At 41.9% G+C, this 27,491-nt stretch overlaps 2 protein-coding genes and 1 non-coding gene across 4 annotated transcripts; all 3 read right to left on the reverse strand.

Moving 5' to 3' along the window:
- Positions 1 to 2,083: 2,083 nt before the first annotated feature.
- Positions 2,084 to 11,163, reverse strand: lrp3 (low density lipoprotein receptor-related protein 3). Of its 2 annotated transcripts, none has more exons than XM_020079698.2 (7): positions 10,936 to 11,163; positions 6,835 to 6,970; positions 6,549 to 6,754; positions 5,110 to 5,726; positions 4,463 to 4,935; positions 4,058 to 4,190; positions 2,084 to 3,078 (listed from the first exon to the last, which is right to left on the reverse strand). In XM_020079698.2, the coding sequence occupies exons 1-7, from the start codon at positions 10,994 to 10,996 to the stop codon at positions 2,221 to 2,223; spliced, it is 2,484 nt and encodes an 827-aa protein (XP_019935257.2). In that variant the 5' UTR covers positions 10,997 to 11,163; the 3' UTR covers positions 2,084 to 2,220. The 2 variants fall into 2 exon arrangements, with proteins under 2 accessions (XP_019935257.2, XP_019935256.2); XM_020079697.2 differs by having other exon boundaries at positions 6,835 to 6,973; positions 10,936 to 11,128.
- A 1,490-nt stretch (positions 11,164 to 12,653) lies between these two features.
- trnat-agu (transfer RNA threonine (anticodon AGU)) lies at positions 12,654 to 12,727 on the reverse strand. The gene has a single exon. It is a non-coding gene; the product is annotated as a tRNA-Thr (tRNA).
- Positions 12,728 to 14,722: 1,995 nt separating this feature from the next.
- dnaja2a (DnaJ heat shock protein family (Hsp40) member A2a) lies at positions 14,723 to 27,368 on the reverse strand. Its single transcript, XM_020080234.2, has 9 exons — positions 27,116 to 27,368; positions 25,778 to 25,837; positions 24,028 to 24,254; positions 22,836 to 22,916; positions 22,586 to 22,719; positions 22,294 to 22,490; positions 18,287 to 18,431; positions 17,089 to 17,216; positions 14,723 to 15,953 (listed from the first exon to the last, which is right to left on the reverse strand). The coding sequence occupies exons 1-9, from the start codon at positions 27,191 to 27,193 to the stop codon at positions 15,765 to 15,767; spliced, it is 1,239 nt and encodes a 412-aa protein (XP_019935793.1). The 5' UTR covers positions 27,194 to 27,368; the 3' UTR covers positions 14,723 to 15,764.
- Positions 27,369 to 27,491: the final 123 nt, after the last annotated feature.

Consider the following 27,491-nt stretch of genomic DNA (forward strand, 5'->3'; position numbering starts at 1 on the left):
GTAAAGAAGGAGAAACTCACCGATTTCAACAAAAATGAAACAACATTCTGTTCAGTCCAACAGTGATTAACAAAAAAGGTTAGCAGTGGGTGGAGCGGCTTCACAAAAAGCCTCACAGGTTTAATCTAGTTCAAGTTCAAGTTTGTCAAGGCAGAAAGAGTTGTATAAAGAGGAACTAGTATAGGTCTCCACTGGAGGCTGAAAAAATAGAGGTCTTTGTTTTAACGTCCTGTCAAAATTCCACAGCATTGATATGATTTCCACTGAAATAAACCAGCAGTCAAGACATGTGCAGTGTTCCAGTGTGCAGTCAGCCGTTGCTGGGAAGAAAAAGACTCTACAGTCATTTTTCCGACATGGTTACTCTGTGCCCCAAATTTCCTGGATATCCACGTAAACTCGTAAATCTGAGCTCACGGGCAGATTCACTGAAGTGATGAAAGGCTGGAGAGGAGAGAGGTTGGGTTTGATTCAAAGAGGAGGAGCTGAGCAGAGGAACAGACTCCACTGTAACTGGACTCACCATCCAGTTTACATCCAGGTTTGGCTGTTGTAAAGATGATGGTGTATAAAGAATGGTAATCCAATTACCACTTTCAAAAGAATTAGCAAAGAGAGGTTTGCTGAAAGTATCAGTGAAGAAGACAAGCAATGAAAACAAACATGTTGAACAAATACTGACGAAGGTTATATCAGCACCACTCATGGCATGTGTATTGTTAAGGGCCCAACAAAGTGCAGTGTCGCATTTGGTGTAATCTGAATATGTTGAATATTCATAGAAATTGAATAATCAGGAGACCAGTGCCCTGTAGCAGCAGCAGCTGGGACTCAAGTGACATTGTGGCCCACGAAAACTGCCAATTCACGACTACTGATTCTAAAGTTCAGGGTTCTGCGTACAGAATTCAGCTTCACTGAACTCTGAATAAACAGTTGAACAGCTCTTTGTGCAGCAGTGGTGTCGCCTCCATGGTTCTGTGGACACGTTTTTACTTGCCTGGGTTTTTGACCCTTTATCCAGTTTTTGTGCTAAGCTAACCTAAGCTAAAACAGTTATATGAAGCCATATACTAAAATACGCAGTATAAATTGAGTGATCTCCTCAAATGAATATTTCCCAAAGTGTCAAACATTTGCTTTTGAGTGGTTTAGGAGGCTAGTCTGGTGATTATTTATATTTTTCTTCTTGTCAACAGATCGCAATGTAAACATCCAAACCAACAAAGTACTGTTTGTGTGGCCTGTTGTGGCTCATTCCTCTGGACCACAGAACTCCATTATCCCAAATGCAATAGTTTTGGGACAAATTCATTAAAAACATGCATCTCTGGCATCTCCTCTCATTACTATAAATGTGCACACTGTAGTTAATTTTGTCTCAGTGCTAAATACACCACCCTGCTGCAGCAAATACACACTGGTTCACCAAATGTGTGTAAATGCACAGCTCAAAATTGTCCCCAACAGATTCACTATTTACTCCTGTTTGGGTTATGGTACTTCAAGACTTTACCAGCATGGTATTCTAGAAAGTTATTCAGCCTCATTAAAAAATGTACACATTAAAGTACACTCACAGGCAGGGGAATTGAAAAAGTATTGACAGATGGACAAATGCATCATTAGTTTGGGCATTTTCACACAGTTTGTTGACAATATCAAAAATGTAAAATAATGCCAGCTTCATCCTTCAATGTGAAATGTCAAATAATGATAATTATAACACCACCTCATAATAAATTGAATATAAGACAGGGTAGAGGCAATCGCTCAATAGCCTTTTTAGTTCACAGTATATAGCGGCGTAAAATGGCTCTGGGAAACAACACAAAGGCTGCTTTGATGAACATGTAATCAATATTGTATTGGTACTGGTGTCCAAATCTAAGTGTAATTTTCAATAACAGTAAGTTGGGTTAAACAGGGAGGTCTGAATGCAGTTGCCTGCCCAATGACATCAACAGCACAGACTGTAAGCGTTTCTTAAATCTTAGGAGAGGCTGCATGTGGGTAATTATTTTTTGCTATGTCCATTTTGAAGCATTTTAAGGGTATAATGGATATGAGTTGGTTAATTTTCATTGGGTGTGATGCTATACTGCCACCATGTGTCAGGCTAAGGTATGAGTCTGACCTCTGGATCTGGCGGGGAAACATTTGAAGGACACTTTAGCAGAACAGATATTATCAACACCAGGTGGAGAGTAAACTAAACTTTCAAGATGGCGTTGTCTTCCTCCCTGAGTCTCCTCCCTCATCACTAAGGGTCCTGCCGAAACTGCAGAGGCTGCTCTTGCACTCCCTCCTCTCGTCCTTGCTTCGTTTGTCCCCGATCGACACTTCCACTGTAAAGTGGCTGTCACTGTCCTCTGGTTTCACGGAAGAGGACAAGGGCCCAGTGGGTGAAGTCGCATCTGTACCCAGTGGATGAGATTGGGATGTTGGTGTCTGGGAGCTGCTGGGAAACACAGGGGGTGAGATGGGGGACAAGGGCCCTAAAGGGGAGTAACGTCTCAAGGAAACTCCTTTAAGATTAACTGCGAGCTCCAGAACAAGTTTCCTAGAAGCCCTGGGGTGGCACAGGGGCACAGAGGCTTCCTGTGGCGAGGGATGATGTCTGCTGGCGGGTGAAGAGTCACTCTGAGGCTCCCACTGTGGAGTCAAGGCTCCTTCCGTGCTGACAGGTGAGGGCTCCTCGTCCTCTGGACTGTCGGCTGACTGAGAGGAGAGAGGTGAGGCAGGGCTCTCTGGTGAGTAGGGATGCAGGTCCATGGACGCTGAGCAGGTGGAGCCTGAAATACCCACCATATCAACCTCATCCCCGAGCTGGTCCCTGGCCTGAGGCCCCTGCTCCACCACAGTTCTGTAGCTGTGGAGTCCCAGTATGATCTGTGTGGGTCCAGGGGGATCTAGCAGTAGGGCTTGGCCTCGGGATCTCCCTCCACTGTGAAACAGGCGACTCCACAGATGTGTGAATCGTCGTTGAGAGGAGGCAGAGGAGGAGGTGGAGCGCCGTGATGAATGACGTCTGATCTGTCTGCGCATCGCCAAACGTAGGTTCTGTAACATGGAGGCCTGCAGGAGGGAGAGGGTAGACAGAGGAAGACAGAGAAACAATGATTCAGATCAAGGCAACTTCGAGCCATATTCTTGTGAGTTTTGAAGTCTTTGAAGTGAGAGCCTTTAGAGTAGAGAAGCCTGACCTCCACTAAAGCTGTTGGCACATTTTTATTTTCAGCTCAAAGTGAAATTCAATATCATTTCCTCTGGATGACATTAAAAAATATTTCTCTGTTGCATAAAGAGCATGATTCTAAGGCTCCATTATGACATCTCACACAATACGCAGTAGTAGCTCTACAGCACATGGAAGTTCATTCATATAACTGAGTTCAACCTCATTAATTGCCTAAAGAAATAATTTAGATTTCTAGGAAAAAAAAAATTGTTTGCTTTCCATGCAGGGTTGATTAATTAAATACAATGGGTTGGTTAGCTTAGCACAAAGACTGGAAACATTTTCCCCAGATCAGTTGCTTTTACATACACTGAACAAACAAGAACAACACGGTGTAATATGATGATGAATGCTTCCAGGATTTATGCTAAATGAATCTAATCGGCTGCTAGTAGTGGTGCTTGTAGCGTTTGATTTGCTATAGACATATGAAGGTGATATCTCTCTTCTCATTAACTGATGTGAATGAGAGCATTTCCCAAAATCTTAAACTCTTCCTTTGAATAATTAACTTAAACAATAACTACCAAAACTGAATTTACAATAGTAGATCTGCAACTGCACATAGAATTGATCTCATATAGACAGTGGATAGATGCCATTTAACTCCCATAAATGGCACATCATATATCTTATAAGTTATAACAGTTTTCCTTCAGTGTAGGCTCATTGGTTATGCATAGAGAGGAATTTCAGTGTGAGGGTCAGGCTTCCACTACCGCCGCTGGACTGCAAAAATTGTTTTGTCAAAGCTGGATGCTCATATCCAGAATCACAAGAAATAACACAAGTGTATGATTATGTATGCTGCACAACCTGGGTGGGGTTATATACTGGGAAGTCCTCCACAGGAGGGATGAGACCCTGGGCAATCAGCTGACCATAAGAGGGAGGGGCCTCTCTCTGAACAAACTCGGCCTCCATGCGAGTCATCTGAGTCTCAAAAGCTCTACAGACGACAGAGAGAAACATGGAGGGCACAGCAGAAAAAAAAGGAGGGAAGACTTTCTGATAAATCAAATATCTTATTTTGAAAAACACAATGAGTCATTTCATCCCTGTAGAGTTTGTAGATTTACACCATCAACAGCAGCAAAACACAATAATAGACTGAGTGATGGTTTACCTTTGAAAAGCACTCATAGGAGACAAAGTTTTTGTAGTGTTTAGTATGTCAACAGTAATAAAACTGAATTAAGGACAGAGGTGTTGTGTCCTCACCTGTACTCTCTGCTCCTGAGTGAGTGGAGTTTGAGGGCACAGCCGAGGGCAATGACCAGCAGCAGGCTACACACAAGGCTCCCGATCAGAGCGGCAGTGATGACTTTCCTGGGTACTGCAGCCAGGCAGTCCCTCTCGTCGCTCCCGTCTAAGCAGTCCTCCTGGCCGTCACACCGCCACGTCTCAAAGATACACAGGTTAGTCCCACAGTGGAAGTTTCCGGGTTGGCAGTCGTAGCAGTTCTTCTCATCCGACCCATCCGGACACCTCTTCTGGTTGTTGCAACGCTCCGAGGCTGGGTAGCACACTCCAGTGCCGCCCTCACAGGGAAACTCCCCATCTGGGCACGTTGGGCAGGCCTCCTCGTCGCGGCCTGACGGGCAGTGCCAGTAGCCATCGCAGCGCTGGCGTTCAGAGTAGCAGCCCTGATCGCTGCCGCAGGGATGCTCACCAGGAAAACAGTAACCTTTGACCTGGGAGTGGGGAGGAGAAATATGTCACCGCCTAGACACCAAGAGGATGAGATCGCTTGATAGAGTGTTTTCTCTGCATCAATAGAACATTTACTTTCTCTATCAACCAGACATTCAGATAAGTATTGATTCCTTAAGATAGATGGAAAAAGTTACATCACCAGATTGCTCTACCTGGTAAGTGGCGTTGAAGCCGTGTCCAGGGCTGTGAGGCTGGGCCATGTACAGCACACTCATCTGACCCCGGCTCGACTCCAGCAGCGCCAGGCGCCTGTTGTTATGGTACGACAACACCTGTAAAAGATGCTCCGCCTGCTGCAGCAGGCCGTCGTAGACATGCAGTGAATCTCTGGGCCCGAGCTGCAGGTCCAGCTGCAGCACGATGGGTTTGGGGTCCTGGGTGTCCAGCAGCCAGGAGCATCTCAGCTGTGTCGCAGCGCTGCGATTAGGCCGGAAAAAATCTGGAGAGGCAAAGGAGCCATAGAAGTTCCCCAGACGTTTGCCGCAGGTGGTGTCGGGGCAACCCACTTCATCAGTTCCGTCAGGGCAGTCCCGGGCTCCGTTGCAGCGCAGGGTGGCAGGCAGGCACCGGGTGGACTGGACCTCGGTGCACGGTAGGGAGCCAAAGGGGCAGAGGCCAGGCTGGGCTTCAGTGGGGGGAGGGGAGCAGCTGCGTTCATCGGTGGCATCGCCGCATTCATCCTGACCGTTGCACTTCCAGGAGCGAGGAAGACACTTCCCGTTCCCGCAGAGGAATTCATCTGGCTGACAGCTGCTCTGACCCAGGTGACCTGCAGAGGAAAGAAGTGAACAGACTGGATCTTAAAACTATCATCAAGACAAAGAACTGACATTAACATATGAGCCAACATTAGTGCAACAACACTCAGATTAAATGTGATGCAAAGGATTTAACACATCAAACAAAATAAAAGCTAAGGCTAAACACTGCCTAATGAGTTTAGATTAACTGCCTTCAGTCTGGCAGCTAATACACACTAATTGTAATGCTCTTTGTCTGGATTACTATAAACCCTGCTCCACTGTCCAGAGCCTCGAACTGTAATTTACTGAGAGAAACCGAAGGTCACTATAAAATTCCTGAAAGCAGCCATTATAAAAAGAAAAAAAAACATTTGTAATTATACAGTCAAGATCAAGATCACCATAACCCTTATCACCCTGTGGCCTGGAGTATATCATTGTCCATGCCCCAGTTGTAGCTGAAGGTCGGCAGACCTCAAGCTCATGCAGGCTCCAAACTGACACACATACTCTCACATTCTGACCAGAGCCAAGAGCCCAACAAAGTCTAATGACAAGACAACACATTTCCACAGGAATAAAGAAACTGTGGTGAAACACGAGGACTGAGAATAAATAATGTGGTGTGTGTACTGCATGGAGGCATGAAACTACACCATCATACTCAAAGCTCTGTTTTTTATTCCCAACATTACAATGTAATGTAATTTTAATATTGTAAGATGTGCATTATTTTGGTGGATATTCATTAAGTAGATCATATTATCTCTTAAAGATAATTCATCTTAAGGTAATCATGATATGGTCGTGCACCTTACATGCATGCAATGAGAGTAATGTCCTCTCACCTCGGATGTAGGAGAGACGGAAGCCCTGAGCTTGCCCAGAGCTGTTGGCCTGAGAGTGGAAGTAGAGCCACACACGCCCCCTGGTGGAAATGACAGGTGGAGGTAGCATGGAGCCACATAGCCTGGATTCCCCATTCCACATAGGAGTCAACATGAGCCAGTCTCGAGAACAACTTCCAGACTCCGCCAAGTCAAAGTTACGGAAACTAGAGGAGAGAGTTTATCATTTCAGGTGCTTCCAGAGAAAGAACTCATGTGACTGCTGTGCATGAACGAGTGACTGTACCTGATGGTGATGACCTCTCCCTGACCTCCCTGGATATGCCAGCTGCAGTTGACTCCAGCGGGGTAGTTTAAAGGCCACGAGGGGCTGTAGATCACACCCCTCCGCTCCGTGTGGACCTCCACCTGCTCACTGCAGCCTGCTGGACGACAAAGAGTCCGGGGGGGACGGGGATACACACATCAGTAAGGTCCATCTCTACAATCCTTCTGTACATCCTTAACGCCACCGATGAAACACTGACTGTTATTATTTTTCAGTGTCAGGTCTTTGTGACTGAGATCAACATGAACAAAAGACTATTCTTTTTTTTTGATTTACTAGTTTTCTTATTCAGTACAAATCAAAATGAGATAAAAGGCAACATTTCAATGACTGACTCTTTTAAAGGAGAAGATCTTCCTTATTTTTGTGATTGTCAACAAACTAAATGAAAAGGCTAAAGCCAACAATGTGCTGATCTCTCAGGAATATCTGACTTTCCCAGCCTGACTGTTGCACCCAAACTCTTTCGGTGTTACTGCAGGAGTGAATGTTCAACTTTACAAATCATCACAAATATATATAAATATAAATTGATTTTTGAATAAGTAAAATAGTTGGGGTCTATGTTTTTGGCAAACAGTACTCAAGAAAAAATAACGATGCTTGGAACTACTTTCAGCTGCTGACTGACACACATTTGCTGTGCTAGTGAGTAGCATGATGTTGCATGTGTTGAATAATGAAGGAATATGTCACCCAGTCCATCAGTGAGGATCAGTGATGAGTTATTAATGGTCTTTGGACAACAATGGAGCTCTGTGACTCACACAGGAATAAGATGTATCATGAGGCTGCTCAGAGACTTTTTGTTACCAAGATCAATTTATTGATTTAGATATTTTCAAAGGTTGTGTTAACATTAACAGTCAATCACCCTTTTTTTTGCTATTGCTTTTGTTTCTTTTAACTTTTTCTTTTGCTGTTACTTTTACTTCATGTTGTAATATTTCACCTATTTCTCTGATGTCTTGTATTCTTGTCCTCCTCATTAAGCCCTCTGTAATGGCTGTTTGAAAAGTGCTACATACAAAAAGTTATTATTATTAGTGAGTTGTGAAAGGTAGTGTAGTTGTTGCTTTAGCCATGATGAACTAAGAGTTATGCATGCTCAGCAGGATCCTTACTGCTACTGCCAGAACACACACACACACACACCACTCACTCAGTCATTTTGTCTCTTTTGTCTCTGATCGATGCCAAAACCTAAAGACAATCACTACAACAAGACAAACGACCTTATTGCCTTTCAGCAGAGCTTTGTGCTGATCACACGGGAGCCAAAACAGACGCAGCAGCAGTCAAACTGGCAGCCACGGCAACAGCATCGCCTGCTGCCATCGCACCATTGCCCCAGGGAACGACACAGTGTGGGGTGGCCAAGAGGAGCAGCAGGAATAAGGCTTGTGCAGAGTGCAGGCAATGAATCCTATGAATTCTAAAATGTGAGGACATCAGGGTGAGGTTTGGTTTTATCACAGCTGTTTGATTAGAAGCCAGAGGAAGGAGATTTATTCATTAACTTAAATCGTGATGTAAGCGGAATATTAATAGGAGGGATTTTATTCTCCTTCTCGTGCTGAGAGCCCATCTTATTACACTCTTAATTAACCAGAACCATAACGACAGGACATTAGCTGAACGGCTCCACCATGATTATCCCACACCAGCACACAGCAGCAGGTCTGCTCTCTCTTCTGCTGAGTGTGTGTTTGTTTCAGGCTTTCCTGATGAATCAGTGCAGTCAGCAGAGTGAAACAGGGGCGGAGGTGGGGTGGAGGAATTCCTAAGAACTCAGTGATGGATAATGACGATCCAGACAGGACCTGGTAAGTAGAGTTGCACAATGTTGGATTCTGGTGCAATGACTCTTAGGTTTTTGATTGTGTTTCAGTCTCCTTTTGTGTTTGGGTTGATTAAGCTGCTGTTTTTAATTTCTATCAACATTTGAACAAACTTATTTTATCATCAACAGCAACAGATGTTCAAGGAGAAAGCATCTGCACCAGTTCAACCCACAGTAGTCTCAACAGACCAGAATGCACTGCAGCTACAAGACATTTTATTGTTTTGAAGATGGGGTGAAGCTTAGCATTTTACTTAAGATTTTAATTAACTCTTGTGTTCCCACGTAGGTTATTCCAGACACAAGTTCAAATGTTTCAGAACAGTGCAAAGAAAGAAAGCAGCTCATTTGTAAGGTGTAATAAGCCAAACGGTTATTTTAATAATGCATAATATTGTATAAGCTCATCATGTTCTAAGTCCAATCATTAATTCAAAGCTAAAACACAGAGGGCTAAATTAGGGCTGAGCGATAAAAAAAGATCAATAATTATCACAGAATATCAATATCAATATAACTAAGGTTCAACATATTGATTAATATCTGCTGATCAAGTGTTTGTCATTCTATGTTTATACAAGTTTAAAACACAAAAACAGACATTAAACTAAAATAAATGATAATGTGTCATTTATTGTTATAATTATCGATATCGACTGATACAAAAAGGTTGATATAATTTTTGGCATTATTGCGCAGTCCCACAGGTTAGATATTACAATATTTCCCTCTGGAATGGAGTGGAGGAGAGGTAGTAAAGTAACACAACCTAGAAAAACTCTGATGAAAAATGTACTTTATCTACTTTGCACCACTGATACTGTTCAGGATACCTGAGAGAAAAGCTGCAGGAGGATTCAGGTTTATTACAGTATAAAGTCCTGTCATTTTTCATTGTTGTAGTCTTCAAAAACAATGTGTAATCCTGTGTGTCTGTAGTGAAATAAAGAGACACTGGCTTCACTATGATGAATATCAGGTTTTATGCTCTCTCAGCGACAAAAGACTGAAAGAAAGACTAAAGATGATCAGAGTGTATGTGTGTGTGTGTGTGTGTGTGTGTGTGTGTGTGTGTGTGTGTGTGTGTGTGTGTGTGTGTGTGTGTGTGTGTGAAACGAGAGAGAGGAAATGAGACTTAAATCTTTTTCATAGTCAAACGAGTCACAACATGATGTGTTTCTCATAAAACCTTCCCTCTCCACGTACACACATTTGTACTTCAGTTTTTCTGTGGACACTCGTTGAAATAATGAATTCCCACAGCCCCCGACCTCAACCATACAAACTGATCATCTGACCCCAACCCTAACTTTAACCTGAACCTTATATTAACCTAAACCTAGCCTGAGCCTAACCCTAACCTTAACCAGAACCTTATACTAACCTTACCTTAACAAAACGCTAAAGAGAACCTAACCTTGACCTAATACTAACGTGAACCTAATACTAAACCTAACCCTAACATAATACTAACCTGAACCTAACCCCAACCTAAAGCTCACTCTAACTTAAACCTAAACCTAACCTCAACACAATTCTAACCTGAACCCTAAACCCATGTCTTCACCCTCTAATCAGCCCTTTAAAGATGTTTCAAAGATTAAGGACCTAAATATCCTAAAGGTCTAATTGTCTCACTGGTCTTCACAACTTGTTGCTATGAAAACAGACAAACAGACACACACACCTTCAGAAACACTTTGATAATAGAAAGAGGAGAGGGGATGGGAGGGGGGAGAGTAGGGGAGAGATTGAGTGGCTGCAGAGAAGCAGTGATGTAATGCTGATAGCAGCATCACATTGTGGAGGAGCATCCATGTTTCCACACACAGCCTGATCATTTAGCCACCACAGATCGATAGCCCCACAGGTCTGAGCAGGATGATACCCTCATCTTCTCACTCCGTCCCATCGCAACAGTGCAGACAGAGCTGTCTCACATCTCCTCATCACAGGGACGCGGGACTCAGCGGCAGGCTAAAGGACATCCACCACTGACACAGTGGACAGAGGAGAGCTCTGCTGTGAGAGGCTGGTATCGGAAGCTGTGTGAGGCTCCTCAGTGGTGATCCAGATGCAAACAAACACCAAGGGACACAACATCTGTTCAATCACTCGACCTGAACCACCGGGTACAGAGCCGCGCACACATCTCCATGAAAACATCTCAGCAGAGAGGATGCATTGTTTTCTCTCTCTCTCTCTCTCTCTCTCACCTGCACAGAGCAGAGCGGAGCGGAACCACATCAGCCCGAGCAGCAGCTCCCTCACTCCCATGGTCCTGCGGGGGCGGCCACTGTTATCCGGAGCACGGGTCCAGCGGTTTGCTCCACATCTGGGTCCTCCAGCACAACATCTGTCTTCATCTCACACACACCGACGGGTGCTCACTGAGAAAAGCCCATTGTGTCCTTTGGAGGAGCAGCCAAGACACCGGAGTTAAGTTAGCTGGGGCATACAACTAGAATTCCGGTTGTTGTCTTCAAAATAAAAGCTGCCAAACCCAAGAAAGAGTGCATCCAAGGACACTCGCTGTCAGCCCTTCTTCGGGTGTTATTTAAAAAAAGTTTATTTTCACAGTTTGCAGTATTTGGGTCTGAGTGATCTACCAGGACAACGAATGCTCAGTTAAGGGCTGCAGTTAGATGTGTTCTAAGAAGTTTCCATACATATAATACTCTATCAAAGTGAAAGTAATGTGTGACCAACAAAAAAATTATGTCCAAGGAAAGATATCACAAGAATTTGATCAACATTTATTATAAAGATGAAGCACAAAACAAATGATTAAATAAGTCAATATGGCCGACTGAGTCCAGTTCAGCCACAGATCCATCTAGTTGCGTTCCTCAAAACACTTGGGGGCCATCAGACGGCACAAAGCCACCACACGGTCTAAATCCATAAGCCAAGAAACATATTTTGTGCATTGCAAACAATTTGAAGATTGTACTCACACGTTTATTTTCATATTGCACATTTAGAAAAACAGCAATGTACTGTATGAAGTAATAATAATAAACTTTATTTGAATAACAACTTTAATACAAGAAATGCAGCTCAAAGTGCTTAACATTGAATATAGGTACGAATAAAAATCTGTTCATAAAAATAAAAACACGCTCATGAAAAATAAAACCATGTTAAATGTAAGTTATATAAGTGAACAGATTTTAAGTAACATAATAATGTGTGAAAATTAAATTTAAAAGAAAAGGAAATAAAATGTAATAAAAAGTGTATAAAACAGAAAAGAGAGAAAGTGATGAAAATTATAAAAGCGCAGGAGTGCGGGCAATGGTGGTGTAAAGTTTTCTAACAGACTTAAGCTCTTATTTTGAAGAGAAAACTGTCCAACTTCCGCTCTGCCTGTGATCTAGTCTGTGATCTGCTTGCCGCATCTACCAGGACAGAGCGGACACATTCTTCTTTGTTTATCTGTCTGGTTTTGTCCTCACTGAAGGACAGAATGACACCAGCAGTCGTGTAGAAGCTGTAGACGTTGCTCTGGTGAATGTTTTCTCACCACAGGCTGAATTGCTTGTTCAAATGAAGAGTTCTTGGGAGCAAGGTTTCCTCAGGATTGTCCTCATCCTCCATTGTAGGCTGACGACTTCTTATCTCAGTGCCGCCCCCGTATGGTCAGATGGATGCACTGCAAAGTTAATGTGCAGAACATTTGCACAGAAGTGTGTTTTTAAAGAAGAAGCAGGTAGAGTTTTTAAAGAAGAAGCAGGTAGAGTTTTTAAAGAAGAAGCAGGTTGTGTTTTGTAGAAGCAGGTTGTGTTTTGTAGAAGCAGCAGCAGGTTGTGTTTTAAAGAAGAAGCAGGTTGTGTTTTAAAGAACAGTCTGTTTTATGTATAACATAAAGAAAACGATGACTCCACTGTGAACATGAGCTGGTGGAACCCAGTGGCGGAGTAAAAGCAGCAAAAGGCACCGCTGGGATTTGAACCCAGGATCTCCTGTTTACTAGACAGGCGCTTTAACCAACTAAGCCACGGCGCCGATGATGACGCAGGAAAAATAAATCTTTAAATACCTTGTGCTTAATCTGTGACGTCACATAATTTTGTATTTCTCTGCACAACATTGGAAGACTCGCGTTACTCACGATACAGTGAGAAGCTGCAGGACTGTTGACTCTGCTGGCGGAATCATACAGGTCATACAACTGTTTCTGCCTCTTTCTGTCTCATTTCTCCTGCGCTCCTATCTGTTCGTTTCATAAAGTGTGTGATACGGCCATGTCAGGGTGCATCATAGGCTCGTTACCTCCGCCGCTGTCGAGGAAATAGTGCCGCCCTCCTGTGAGCCGCATTACATATCACCTATAACTGATGCGCGTCTTCACGTGGTGTTACGGTAAAGGTGCTCGGCGTTAAAGGTTTCATGTCTACGGAGCCCCTGGAGTCCCAAACGATGTTTTTATCTTGCGCTTTTGGTTTTCGTAAGCACACGATATTCTCCTCAGGGTCTCCATGGGATGAACAAGAGGGAGGGGAACATTTAAAAAGAGAACGTTATGAGTGCCATAATGAAAAATGAGCCGAATTTCCCTTTAATTTCCTCATCATTTCTAGAGTAAAATCTTCAGGTCTTCTGAAACTTGACACACGGACAGTGGGGGTCCAAATTCAATTTCACCTCAGAGAATTCTTTCTTTTAAATATTTAATAGGAGCAAGTAATGAAAGCCATAATAAGAATGGTGTTATTTTTCCCTTTTACATTTTTTTCAAAATGTCTGCTGTAAAATATCTTGACATACAGACAGTGGGGGTCACCATGAACATTTCTTTTGTATGTTTGAAGGTCACCAACTACCAGTAGACGTTAGCAGGTGTTAGTGTCCTCCAGCAGATGTTGAGGACATAACTTCAGTTGTGCACGTTAGTGTCATCAGGTGCTTTGACCTTTTAATCAACGATACAGGCCGAACTTTAGCGTACACTGAGGCTAAAGGTAAATCTGACTGGCTAGTGGCTTGTATGGCAGTTGTATGAAAGCCATGTGGCCGTTCAGTAGATCAGACATCATTACCCCTATACACCTTTTTAGAACATAGGACAAGATGGAGAATATACCCTCTACATTCTACCGCACTAATTAATGCCTACTGCCAGTTGATGTTATTGGATGTTAGTGACGACCAGCGGATGTTTGTCACATGTCTTCAGCTGTGTACCTTAGCATCATCAGGTGTTTCAGCCTTTTAATCACAAGGGCTTGTCCATGGATCCCCATATCTTTGAGCAACCTGATGGTGGATGTTGCAAGGAAAACCCTGCAGCCAACCTCCACAGGGCAAAACTTTTGCTTTCTAGCCACGCTGCTCTGACTCAAATGCCATGTCTGCATACTGCAGGCTTTTCCTCTCATTCTCAACATTATCCTCCAAGGGGACTGACAGTTCTATGAAGTAGATGACACGCAGGGTGTTAAACCAGATTATCAGGTCAGGTTTTAGGATGGTGGTGGCAATATATGATGGGACTTTAAGTCGCTGGCGCACGTCCACCAACATACCCCAGTCTCAGGCTTGCTCCAACTGACCACTCCTGGTCAGTGAAGGAGGCCCTTTGAATTGGGTGAACAAGAGTGTTGTGAAATATGTCACCTCCCAAGGACTTTAAAAAAACATATTTAATATAACATATTTCTTCTGTTTTCTTTTGATTTTATTTAAATACAAATCCATGTTTTACTTTTTTCAGTCTAATCTAGTTCTGTTTATTGTCAAACATTATATTCCACATTACCTGTCATGAATACAACCAAAAGCTCAGGCGCTCCTGGCACTGAGCTTATTGCTCTGAACTCCTAAAGGCTCTGTGCTGATCTTGAGCTGTGTTTGTTTTCTAATACAGTTTTAGTGCCATTGCTTTCACTCCTCCTGGCACTGGAACTTCCCCTCTACCCAATTAAAACATTTTTTGTTGAATATTTAATTTTGTTATGACTATTGATGAGAATGCTGAAAAACTAAGACGCACACAAAGCACATATTTCAACAATTTATTCAACAACTTCATAGACATTTTCTTAAGTGTGCTGCATTGTTTGACTGATGTTTTGATTTGAAGTGCAGATACCAAAGCTTTTCACATGCACATGGTCTCAGCACAGATACAGGCTATAGGTTTTTGTCCTTTCACTTGTCATTTTTCTTTTTTTAAAAATCACACAACTTTGAGCACAGCAGCTGAAGAAGCTTACCAACAACCAGTTCAAGGGTATACACAACAACCAATCCTTTGTTTGAATTAAAATATAATGGAAGAAAAAAAAACTAAAAACCTATAAAGAATATAAAGCTGTAAAAATCAGAAACAAATCCTACGAATGGCGCCGAGTGAAGTCCATGAATACAAGAGTCCGAGGATCTGCAAGTCACATTTGCTCAGCTGCTTTGTGTGTGTATGCACATTAGTTAGTTCTTAAATTAATTATTGTAAATACTATGAAAACAAAATGCAAGTCACACACTCAGCAAACAAGAAACATTCCTTTCTTTGACTGATCTGGAGTCTGCATGTGCACAGAGGAATGGATTCAATGGGGGAGAAAAAGGAATCGAAAGGTGGAGGGGTTGGGGGTTACCTCTAACACCAGATCACTTTCACACACAGGGCACGGTTTTCACTGGGGCAACCACTTGTTTTGATACATCTTAAGTTTATTATCTGAAGTTCAAGTTGAAAGTCTCTACGTCTCGTTTTCAGGTGCAGTATAATGAGTCTGTGGTTGCCCCAGTAAGTTCCTCACACACAGATCAAATAAATCCAAACACACAGTCAACAACAATAACAATCAATAATTCCAGGTGCCGGGTTTCAATGTAATGTCTGATCTGTGCCTGAGGATCAGTCGAGCCTTCTCAGTCAGACCTACCTCCTTGTTTACTTTGCAACTCTTACATTTTCTCCCATAGTACAATGTGGGTCATACGTGTGTGTGTGTGTGTGTGTGTGTGTGTGTGTGTGTGTGTGTGTGTGTGTGTGTGTGTGTCTGTGTGTATATGAGAGAGGGGGGAGGGTGTGAGATTACTGGTGGGCACACTGTACCCCCGGCCCGTGGTGTCCGCCCTCTTCGTCCGAGCTGTCATTGTAGGCCTCTCTGCGGTTGCCTGATGACGAGCTCTGGCTGACGTCGTAATCCTGCAGGTCGACCTCCTCAGCGTCTCCGGTGATGATGGGGGGCTCGGACCGTGAGGGCAACATATCTTCCAACTCCTACACATGAAGAAGAGTCATCATAATGCACATAAAAAATTATCTACTCTATTTAGAGCACAACATCTTCAGGAAGAATAAGTAGTACAGTGTGAATGTAAGTGTTTGTTAAATTACCCATTAATAGACTAAATTACTCTAATGAATGGAGTCTGGATGGACTGAAATAAATGAAAATATATATTTGAATAAAATATATAAACATGCCAATTCGTAGGTTGATTTATGCAGTTAAAAGAATGAGGAAATAGATCAGCAAAATAAAATGACAAATCATTACTTTTAGTATCGTTACATTAACAAACTATTTTCTCACTTGAATTGTTTGGTCAAAAGAATTTCAGAAAATTTAAAAATGGTCCATCACACATTTACAGAGCCAAATTAATAAACACAAATCATTCATTCGTCTTATGCAGTGAGGAGTCCAAAATCTAAACAAATTCTAACTGCTATCAAAGACTACATGAAGAAAGTTGGAACCACTGTATTGTTGTCATTTACTCAAAACAAATACATAACTAAGTATTAAAAGAATAGATTCATTTGTTGTTGATCATTTAATTGTTTCAACTGAAATCTACATCTAATAATTGTTGGTCTGTCTTTAAATAAATGTGAACAGGACAAGGGCTTTAAAATGGGAAGAAGAGGAAACAGTAGGTTTCAAGCAGTAAGCTCTCTTTCCCCACTTCATTCAAAGGCTATAATTTACAGAACAAGACTGTTTACATTCTGTCAGCCATTTCCTCTCAGAGGCTCGAAGGCTAAAGGACAATTTTCCAAACTTCAAACAGTACATTTGAACTGTAGGACGAGATGAGAGTAGCAAGTCTCACAGGATAGGTGACACACTAGTAGAGTGTTAATTTGGTGATTTTATAGACCAAAAGAAACTTTAACAAGGTCCTGAATCTATTTGTGGCTCTAAATTTATGTTTGAAATTATTTGTACGTCCAAGCTTGTAATTTGACTTTCTAACATGACTAATATACATCACTATTAGTACCATGAAATACTGGTAAATCTGAGGTTTTAGCTCTTGTCAATAGCTGTTCTGAATGTTAGTATCTTCACAATGGAAAACCAATCACCTGACAGACAGTTATCAATGAAAGGAGTAATAAGTCGTACCACAAGTTTTTCAGGGCTGATCCAGTTGTTGTCAGGGAACTGGACATCAAACTTGACATACAGGTCTCCCTTCTCAAAGGGGTTTCGGTACTGTGGCATACCCTCTCCTCGCACCACCCTGACGGAGGCTGGAAAAGAAAAACATTTTATTTTCTCAGGAGACAATTTTAATCATGCAGGACAATGTCATATTGCTCATTTCACAACAAATCCATGATGTTTATGGTATTGTATATATTAATGCACCAAATGGACAGTAGTAGCCTCAGGGTGTAAGTGGAAGGTGTTTGGTAAGTTTTCCGAGTATTTCTAGAGATCACAGAGGTTTTTGCTGACCCCAGTCTCAAATCATTTATCAAGTACTGTGTTGTGTCCTTGACTTGGGCATCCACGTCCGAGGCCATTTTATAAAAGGTGCCTCCTTCCTATGTTCAGCTCTCAGCAGGACCTCTGAACACATTAAGACGGTCATCTTTTTCTCTGTCTCAGCTGTTCGCTCAGACTAACCCTCACCCCCAAAGACCTCCAGTCTATGGCAATCTTAAAACGCTGGCTTGGTGATTCTGTGTAAAGCTTTTGCAAAAAAGATGCCCTAAGCCAGCCCAGTGAAGGTCGTGGCTGTGCGGCAGCAAAGCTGAAAGCCTTCAGTGGTGCCGATGTAGCCAAATACACAACAGCTGTTGTCATGTGGATTTTGTCAGACGCCACACTGACTATAAAATAAGTTTTATAACACTGCAGCACACCAGCCTGGGAATGACCACTGGGTAACACACCGTGTTTATGGGCCGTGTTTGAATCACTAAAAAACATTTTGAGTGACCACAGAGAGCAAGACAACATTAGGATATGTGTAATGGGCTTAAGAGTAACCTGGTGTGGGTGTGGGTGTGGGTGTGTGTGTGTGTGTGTGTGTGTGTGTGTGTGTGTGTGTGTGTGTTTGTAACCTGGACAGGGGTTGTGTGGCAGCAGTTAAGATGACAATTTTCTGTCATCTTATTCTGTAATCACACATTTTTGACGTTGGTATTGGTATAAGGTTGAGAGTGAAAGTGTTTAGGAGCAGGGAGAGGGAGGGGTGATGGCAGCTTTGATTGACATTGATCACTTTATCTGTGGTAATAACATTTGTTCTATAAACATTTGTCCACGTCACATAAATGCAACTGAATCCTAAATAAAACAACCAGAGTCTTACCAGGTTCAATGACTTTGCCAGCAGGATACTTTACAACGATCTGTCTGCCGTCTAAGTGCTTCAACATAAACTGGAAACCGCACAGCGCCTCCACCAGGCCGATCTTATGGTTCATGAACAGGTCATTGCCATCTCGCCTGAATGTCTGAAGGGAAGAGACAAAAAGATGGTTTTATAACATGGTTGACGGTTTTTATGATTTTAAATCTCAGTGATCATCCTTAAAGTTTTCTTAACTGTTCATTAGATATATGATCATTGAAATGCAAAGTTAACAGACTAAACACAATCAGCATCTTCTATTGAAAAGGCAGAATCACAAATATTGGTGCCAGGATGGCAGTAGTGCACCGTTATCATGATTCACCGGCACTGGCTCTTAATAAGGAGGGGTCCTCCCTTGTGCTTGTGACCACAGTCATTCGGGAGCAATGGTAACAATTATTACTTTGGAAAATACACCATGAAGAGACAATTTATTTATTTATTTCTATTTAAATGGTCTGAATCACAAGGAGTCAGCAAGCTACTTTTGAGTCTGCACCCCGTACATATATGTATTTCTCATTAGCCGATTTCAGACATGACCTGCGGGTAAAATCTGGAGAATTGGCTACATAGTTTACCCAGAGTCTGCATTTGACATATGCACAACACAGCAGAGGGTTCTCTGCACAGACACGTTCACAACAGCAACAATTCCTCCACGTTAATCAGATTAGATATGGGGCAGCCGGGTGCAGGAGACATTGGCAGGAAGTGACGGTGGATGCCTTCCCAATTGAAAACTTACTCAAATGCAACTTTTTTTGCAAGCAGAAATATTTACTTAACTTCTTTTCAGTTACTGAATGAACCAAGACTAATACTAAACCTGGCAGTTTTTTTTTCTCCACTCTGGTAAATTATTTTGCCCCCAGCATCCACTTACATGTGATAGTGGATCACATGTTATATATGTCATATTCTTTGGGACAAAGAAGGAGGGGCATTACTGTAGCTCAGCCTTCTGTTCCAGGTCAGCCAAAGTCAATTTGCATTGTGGGACATATCCTGACTAAAACAAGCCAGTATACACTGATAAGGAAGCTAAATTAGGCCAGACGAGGGCAGTGGCCTGTGACGATTAAGATTCAGCTGATATGTATATAAAATATATATATAAAATTATGATCTAATATTTTTTGTGCTCCAGTGCTTGTGGAATTTGTTTCTTATACATTATTGCTGTCTCAACATAATGTACTAATTGATTACTGTCCCCTTTTTCTTCTGAAATTATTAGAGACATACACATGTTTTGTTTACTTTTTCCTTCAGAACCAAGAACAGCCCCATTACTGTTGATGAATAGGATCTGCTTTACCCTCGCTAATGTGCTGGTTAGTGAGTCAACTGCTGATAAAACCCCACACTTAATGTGCTGGGAGGTTTAAGTACCAATTTAATTAAAAATGTTCACAAACATTAATTTAGTATCAGCCGATAACCAGTATGTAAACACTGTGTGTGGAATGGGGCGTGGTACCGGTCTAAGACAAATTAGTCAAGATACGTTGATGTTGCTGACTTCAGATCACAGATGGATGTTTTAATATCTAAGCTATTGTTTCAAACGTTCTAGATCACATTTTGTTCTATGGCAAATATGCTGTTGTATAGCAGTTAACTTTCTTTGGCTGGTGCTCCATGAGTTGTGTACTGTGCAAACTTCCAGCTTCATTCCAAATAATTTATATCAGAGAACATCTGATCCAATTTCAGTAACAGATGTTAATTCTTGGAAGTTGTTCTTCCTCACAAAACTGAATTTAGCTGTGATCTGGTAAATTCATCTTGATTCTAAAATAATCTTTAAGATTTGAGTCTTGAGGTCTTAATTATACCAGATCAATACCAATGTTACAACATCTTCATTTAACAAGTGAGCATATAAATGAAATAAAACCATGTACAAACATGGAAGGCTAAATAATGACTAAACACATGACTGTTGTGGGGATGAAGGATTACTGTTGTCTAGCAAATTTAAAATGAGTTAAACATGACATGTGTATTCTTGTATGAGCAAAACTGTTCACAGCAAATCCTGCACCACCTGCAAGGGCATCATTATTATGTATATTAGGGTTGCTGTAGTAGTAAGTATTGAGTGAGTGCATATTTTACCCACAAGCCCCTGTGCCTATTTCATTTTTACAGATAGCCCATTTGGTTTATCTTTGTGAATGAATGGTAGGGTCCCATGATTATCAAATAAAATTCTCATTTGTAAAAGTTGAACGTGACACTCTTTGCCTCACTGCAGCAGCAGACGAGTCACATCACAGAAAAGTCTCATTGGAGTCTTATTAGACAAGAAGAGACTTGACTGATAGGGCGGAGGATTTGAATTTAGAGAGAGAAGCAAAAGCAGTTGACAACATTTTAGATTCAACCTGAATTCCCAGAAGGAACTTGATAACATTGCTAAAACTCTTAAAATCGATCTAATCCAATCAGCCATGTCTGGTTATAGTTCCCCGAAACGATAATGGTTTTAGGCAGACAGTAATAATTAACATCACACTTTACAAGACTGATGTGACACAAGGCGACTCATAGTCAGCTATTTACTATTTTTGCAATTTCTGAGGGGCCCAAAGTGCTAGCATATTAGACACACATGTTCATTACAAACTATTCATATTTACAGCATCTGTTCAATGCATGATATTAAAAAAACACAGTCAAGAGGTTTGACAGCACCAGCTGAACCTGTTAGTAAATCCATTGCATGACGTTAAGTACTAAGTACTAAGTACTAATTACAGCTACTTCTACAATACATCTTGCAGGTAAGAAACAAAACTAATCACCAAATAATTGGTATAAAGCAGTGCACTGGACTGTAGTTGGTCACTGTACTGTTATCCTGGCTGTAGCCCTGCAGGTAAAAGAATGATCACTTGATCCAGGGGGATATGGAATCCAGCCAAGAGATAAGAGAGATAAACTCGATGGGCAGCTGAGCTTTGTGCTGCATTGCTTGAGGTGAGTTTACCTGAGCTAGTCTGCATGCATGAGGAGTGTGCAGACTGAAAACACAGCTTCTGTCTGCTTCTATGTGTTTAACAATGTATCCCCTTACCAGGAGAGATCTACAATTCACTACTGAGTTAAACTTGTCTAGAAGACGTGTACTTTGACTGTTTTCATTTCCTTTCTCCATTGTTCTGGCAATCACACAAAACGTCAAAATACTTTCAAAACCGCTATGTTACAATAAGTGGTATGATAAGGGGACTCCTTCTAGGAGATTCCACTAATTTATGTTTTTCTTAAGGATATTTATGACACTGCTTAATAAGTCAACAAACGAAGCCTGTTGAAAATGGATCAAAAGGACAACACACAGCAGAAGAACAAGGAGAACAGAGGCTAGTGTTGGTGATCTGAAGCTGTTTGAAACTGTCTTTACTGAGGCAGCTGTGGGAAACGGTTGAGTTACATTCACTGATTGAAATAAATCTTTGGTTAGAATGTTTTAATGAGGTTTGGATGTCTATTTATTCTAGATTTATTTTGACAAAATCATATTTGGAGAAGAAAGTCTTTAAAGATAAAAAAAAAAAATCCTTTAATGATCTCATAAACTCCTATACAGTATTTTACAGAGATACAGAAGTTGTCTGCCCCTTGTCTGATCTTCATGTGGTGCATTTTATGTGTAAAGAGAACTTCACCAACACAGGAAACTGCAGCCTGCAAATCATTGCATGCTATGAAGAAAAAAAGGAATGGGAAGTTGTGGCCAGGTAAGGCAAGTTAGCTTAGAACTATGGTCACCTTTATATGGGCAGAAAATATTCAGAAACTGACAAATCAAACCATATCAGCAAAAATCAGCAAAATTGTGTCCCTATTAATAATATAAAATATTTCTCCCATGACACACACACACAGGACTCTGGGGATTCAGAGGGCAGATACATATGTTGACAGTATTGGGACACCAGCCCACCTACCTCATGCTCTTTTTCCTGCAGGACAAGGACAATATCCCCGGGCTCGACGCCAGGAGCCTGGTCAGCTTCCCCTCCGAATGTTATCTTCTGGCTGTGCTTCATGCCTTTGTCCACGTGTACCTCTAGAATCTTCACCTCCTTCACAACTTTCTTGCCCTCGCATTTTTTACAGCGGTCCTTCTCACTGATAACTTCACCTGGGTTGGTTAGAGAAAACAAATGTGAAGCAGGTCAAGATCTGATGATGCAAATAGGAGATGGCTGATTGTGGTTTGATTAGTGTGCCCCTTACCTTCGCCATTACAGTCAGTGCAAACAGACTGCATCTGTTGGACCATCCCTGGGGCCAGCTGTCTAATCATGATGCGCATGCCACGCCCCCTACATGTTGTACATTTTTGTACAGCACCTGTCTTTCCTCCCTGCCTGCATCAACACAGAGATTAAACTGAGAAACAGTAACAGGATTAACACAGCAATAGACTGCACAATGAAGCAGACATCAGTAAGGACTAGAGCACTACAATATTTATACAACTTACCCATTACAGGTGCTACACAGAACATTCTTGCTAAGCTGTAGTTTAGTTGTTTTCCCATTGTAAACGTCCTCCAGTGTCACCCTGTAGTAAAAGTGGGATGTTTAAATATTATAATGTGCCATACTTGGAGTACATTGTTAGCTTGTACTGAAACTAAAATATGTTTTAATTAATTCTGAGTACAAAATATACAAGTACAAACATATCACTCAAGTAGGGCTGGGCAATATGGAAAAAATCTTATCACAATTATTTTTTTCATATCAGTCAATATAGATATATATATATATATCACAATATAAATCAAATCATTGCCACTGCACTGAGGCATATTACTCTGCACAGGTCAACAAGTGACTCTGCTCCTCTGATGTTTTCTAATCAATCACACTGATCTTTATAAAAAAAAAATCCTGCTGAATCCATATTTATGTTCCTGGATAACCGGGGCGTTGCTTCTTTTGCAACAAAGAGTAAAAATACGCGTTGAGTCCCAATCTGCGGGAGGTACTTCTCTTCTGTTTGCAGTATGTGTGTGTGTGTGTCTGCTTATCTCTGTCCCTCTTCGCACACAAACTGATAATCACATGTATTTTGTTATTAATCAATGGTGTTGGCTCATGAATCCAGATTGTTCTGGTCACTCTAGCCCTGATGTCCTGACTGTGCGCATCACGTTACGTCTCGTGTAGCAGGTTTAAACATGTGTCTCATAAACTCTGGAGCGACTCAAACAAACACAAAGTAGATGTCAGTCCTGTGCGTGTCCTAATAACCTGTAACCTGTGCTGGTGTTTATTGTTAAAGTGTAAAGTGAACGCAGGTCAGAGGGGGAGTGAGGAGGAAGCAGACTCCGACATGTGACTCAGTACAGGATGACTGGACCTTTAATGTGCGTCTGTCTTGATCCTGGAGCAGCAGTGGTTTTAATTATTCAGCGGTGGAAAACCGCTAAAACAATCAACATAGCTGAAAACATGAATCGATTATGCTGCTCCTCCTAAACTCGTGCAGTGTTATTATCACTGGCTGTTAGTGTTGATTGTCAAAACATGGGTGGGATGAGTTCTATCAACGTTATATGAACCATGACTTCAATTATATTGAGGAAATGTTATATCGCGATAATTCTTATTATCATTTTATCACCCAGCCCTACATTCAAGTAGTTTGTGTCAAAGCTTAGTCTTACTTGAGTGGATGGACCATGTCCTCTCCTCTTCTCCGGCCTCCATTCCTAGAGCGATTCCCCTGACCCATGAAGCCAAAGAGTCCACCACCAAAGATGTGGGAGAAGATGTCGTCCATCCCTGGGCCACCCCCGCCTCCTTCCCGCAAGCCTTGCTCTCCATAGCGGTCATAAAGTTCCTTCTTTTCAGGGTTGGTCAACACCTCATAGGCGAAACTGATTTCTTTAAACTATGATTAGAGAGAACAGAAACCCAAATCAACAACCACAAAAAAACAGTAGAACTGCAGAGCAAATGAACAGCAGTTGCATACCTCAGTCAAGACCTCTATCATTATCTCAAGAAAAACTCAACATGAGTCATGATGACACCATCTCATTGATATCAGAAAGGAAGAAAACACATTATCTGCATAAATGTGAGTGTTTTCCCTGTTACAAATAACCACCTGCAGGCTTAATGCTCTGAAGCTGCCATTTCCTGTAGCTTACACTGTGATCTCCTGCTGAGAAAATGGCACACTGCCATGGGGATAAAAGACGAGATGAGAGAGCCTTAATGTTCAACGTTTCCACTAATATTCCACAGATACTACATTAGAAGCTAATGACAATATTGTGTAGAGCGGTGGGAGGTGGTCAGTGATGATACTGTAGGGGGGCTCAGGAAAATCAACTGCATGGTCAAAAACAAACTAAATAATGGCAAAATGTATTACTAGGGCATTAGCCTAGTTACAAAAGAAAACTACAACTAAAAAGGTGGAGTAATTTAAGAGCATTGTCGGAATTAAAGAAATGTATTTGAAAATTACATTAAAGCTGGGCTCAGACAACAGAAGTTCAAAATGATTTTTACACTGATTCAGTCCCTGCTCGAGAATCGGAGGAGAAATCTGGTCTGGAACGTGGAACCATACTTAAACCTCCATAACTGCCTGCAAAAATCAAACATGTTTCATATTTAGGATTTTAAATGGGGATGAATAAATCAGTATGAATCCTAGCAAAACCAAAACAGCCAATGAGAAAGACAGAGAGACTGGAGCAGCTGAAGTTGTTGCCCAGAAACAGTTAACGTCTAGCTGTTTTCAGACATGACACCCTTAAAATGTCGAATAACGGAGTCCGGACATTCTGTGGAGTTTGCCTTTCACATATGAAAAACACAGAACAGATTCTCAGGTCAGATGCGTTCACAACCAAAGAAACATGTTGTAGTGTCGTGTGATGTGCCATTATTTTCTGTTCTTGTAGTGTGGGCATGTCTAAGATTAGAGAGACAGATATCTGTGAAGATTTTCCTCAATGTTTGTCATTGCTTAGGGAAATTCTCTCTGAATTATAATTGAATACCCCTGATCAAAAGTGTGGGAGTTTTTAGTCAGAGACCGGTTTTCATTTATTTTGTTGTTTGACAGCTTAATGTAGTTTGATATATTCCTTTTACTTGAATGGAACAAGCTCATTTTTGGATTTTGTGTGAGACTGTAAAAGGCAGATTAGCAGTTCAGACTGGGGTAATTTTTGTTGTGGAATAATAACTTCCAGTGCACACTTTGTTTTTTGTCAGATTTGTTTGTATTTAGGCGATGATCAAATAAATATAAATGACACAAGTTTTGACATTTTATTTTTGATAAATTAATTCATTCGAGTAATAAAAAAGAATCGATAGGTGCAGAGAGGAAAAACAGCACACATCCACTATTCATAAAAGTAATCCGTGAACTTAGGTCCACTAATATCTTACCTTGTCTCCAGCATTTGGGTTCTTGTCGGGGTGGTATTCTTTGGCCAGTTTCCTGTATGCCTGTAGGAGCAGCCAAGAGAAGAAACTTCATTAGCTAATAGGCTGATTGTTGCAGACATGTACTGTTTAGTGGGATCACTCATGACTCCAACACACGTGAAGGGATCATATCTGCTCTTTACACAATCACACATCACTCTGACGAAACTAAATGTGGCGCCGCCGGGAAAACACATCATGTTGCGTAAATAACGTGGAGTTTATGTAGGTTGTGTTCCTGTAAGGTGTGTCTCTGTCCCCAACGTCACTACAGCTCCTCACACAGTGACAAACGATACCCGGAAATAGCAATGAGTCAAACTATGACAGTTCTTTATTCACCAACGCTTTCTCTAATGTGCGTATGCTAATTAGCTTATCTAGCCAGCATGGGACTCAGCTGACGAACAGATAAAGCTGTCGATGTGACAAGTGGGCTCAACCATCAGGTCGAGTTCAGTAATAGCGAGGGAACAGTGCATGTGGACTGAACACTGACATCACACCCGTGTAGCATCAGAGCCATGACTCAAGCAGACCACAACCTGCTGCTTCATTTGACACGCCGTGTGTAGCCAGCTAACTCATGCTAGCAAAGCTTGTGCTTGACATGAACGATCTCATCAGCCGCTAATCCCCTCGGTACCAACAAGAGCAGGTTCGACAACTGCGGAGGTGAAGACAACAATTGGGCTTCGCTACAGTGATGCCGCTGAAACCGAGACAGTGTCAACCAGCTCACGTTAGAGTGTTAAACTGACTTTAAGTGTCGCTAATCCAACTATCTATGTGGAGAGGAATCAGCCCAGCATCCTGTAGCACTGTGCAGTAGTCACCGTGCTGGTGTGTTGCTGGACAGTTAGCTCTGGTCTCTAGCTGTTTGCACACACGAGCCAACTAACTTACTGCACCTGCAACGTTCGGCAGGCTTAGCTAGCTCCATGACAACCACCTGGGCTAAAGCTAACATGGGGTCAACCGATGGTTTCGTACCAGTACAAGTTAACTCAATTTCTGTTCCGGATGCTCAGATAAACGGAACCGCGGAAGACAATAAAAATGGAAAGACTTTGAGATTTTAACAATTCCACTGAACCCATGGTGGTTCAACGTTAGAGCCGTCACATGATCCCCCGGGCCAGCTAGCTCACAGGGTTAGCAGGCTAGCTCAGCTCTCGGCTAACGTTAGCTAGCTGCGTATAGCAACGCATTTCCTGATCGCAGCAGTGACAAGTAGAAACTCTGAACCGACATTGAATGATGAAACACAGTTTGATTCGGACTCTCTCGTGCGTTTACCTTCTTCAGTTCGTTCTCAGACGAGGACGGGGACACTCCCAGAATGTCGTAGAGTTTAGTATCGACTACACTCGCCATGGTTTCGCTGTGGATGTTGCTTCAGCGGGGAGGTGATGGACAAAGAGACGGAGCCGGTGGAAAATGTTGTTGCTCGCCTCGTGTGTTGGTTTCCGGGAAGTCAGACGCTCAGTGTGTCCGCTGCTGCCTCCAGGCTGCAGGCATGTTGTACACACACTCACTCAGTTTAGTAGATCTACAGTAAAATAACAACATGTACGGATTAACTTCATAGAGCTTCAAGTAAAGTGCACTCAATTAAATAATCTTTACATGGTTTAATGACATCATGCACCAGCTGATAACCTTCATATGCTTG

Source organism: Paralichthys olivaceus, chromosome 1, assembly GCF_024713975.1.
Source record: "Paralichthys olivaceus isolate ysfri-2021 chromosome 1, ASM2471397v2, whole genome shotgun sequence".
Taxonomy (NCBI): Eukaryota; Metazoa; Chordata; class Actinopteri; order Pleuronectiformes; family Paralichthyidae; genus Paralichthys; species Paralichthys olivaceus.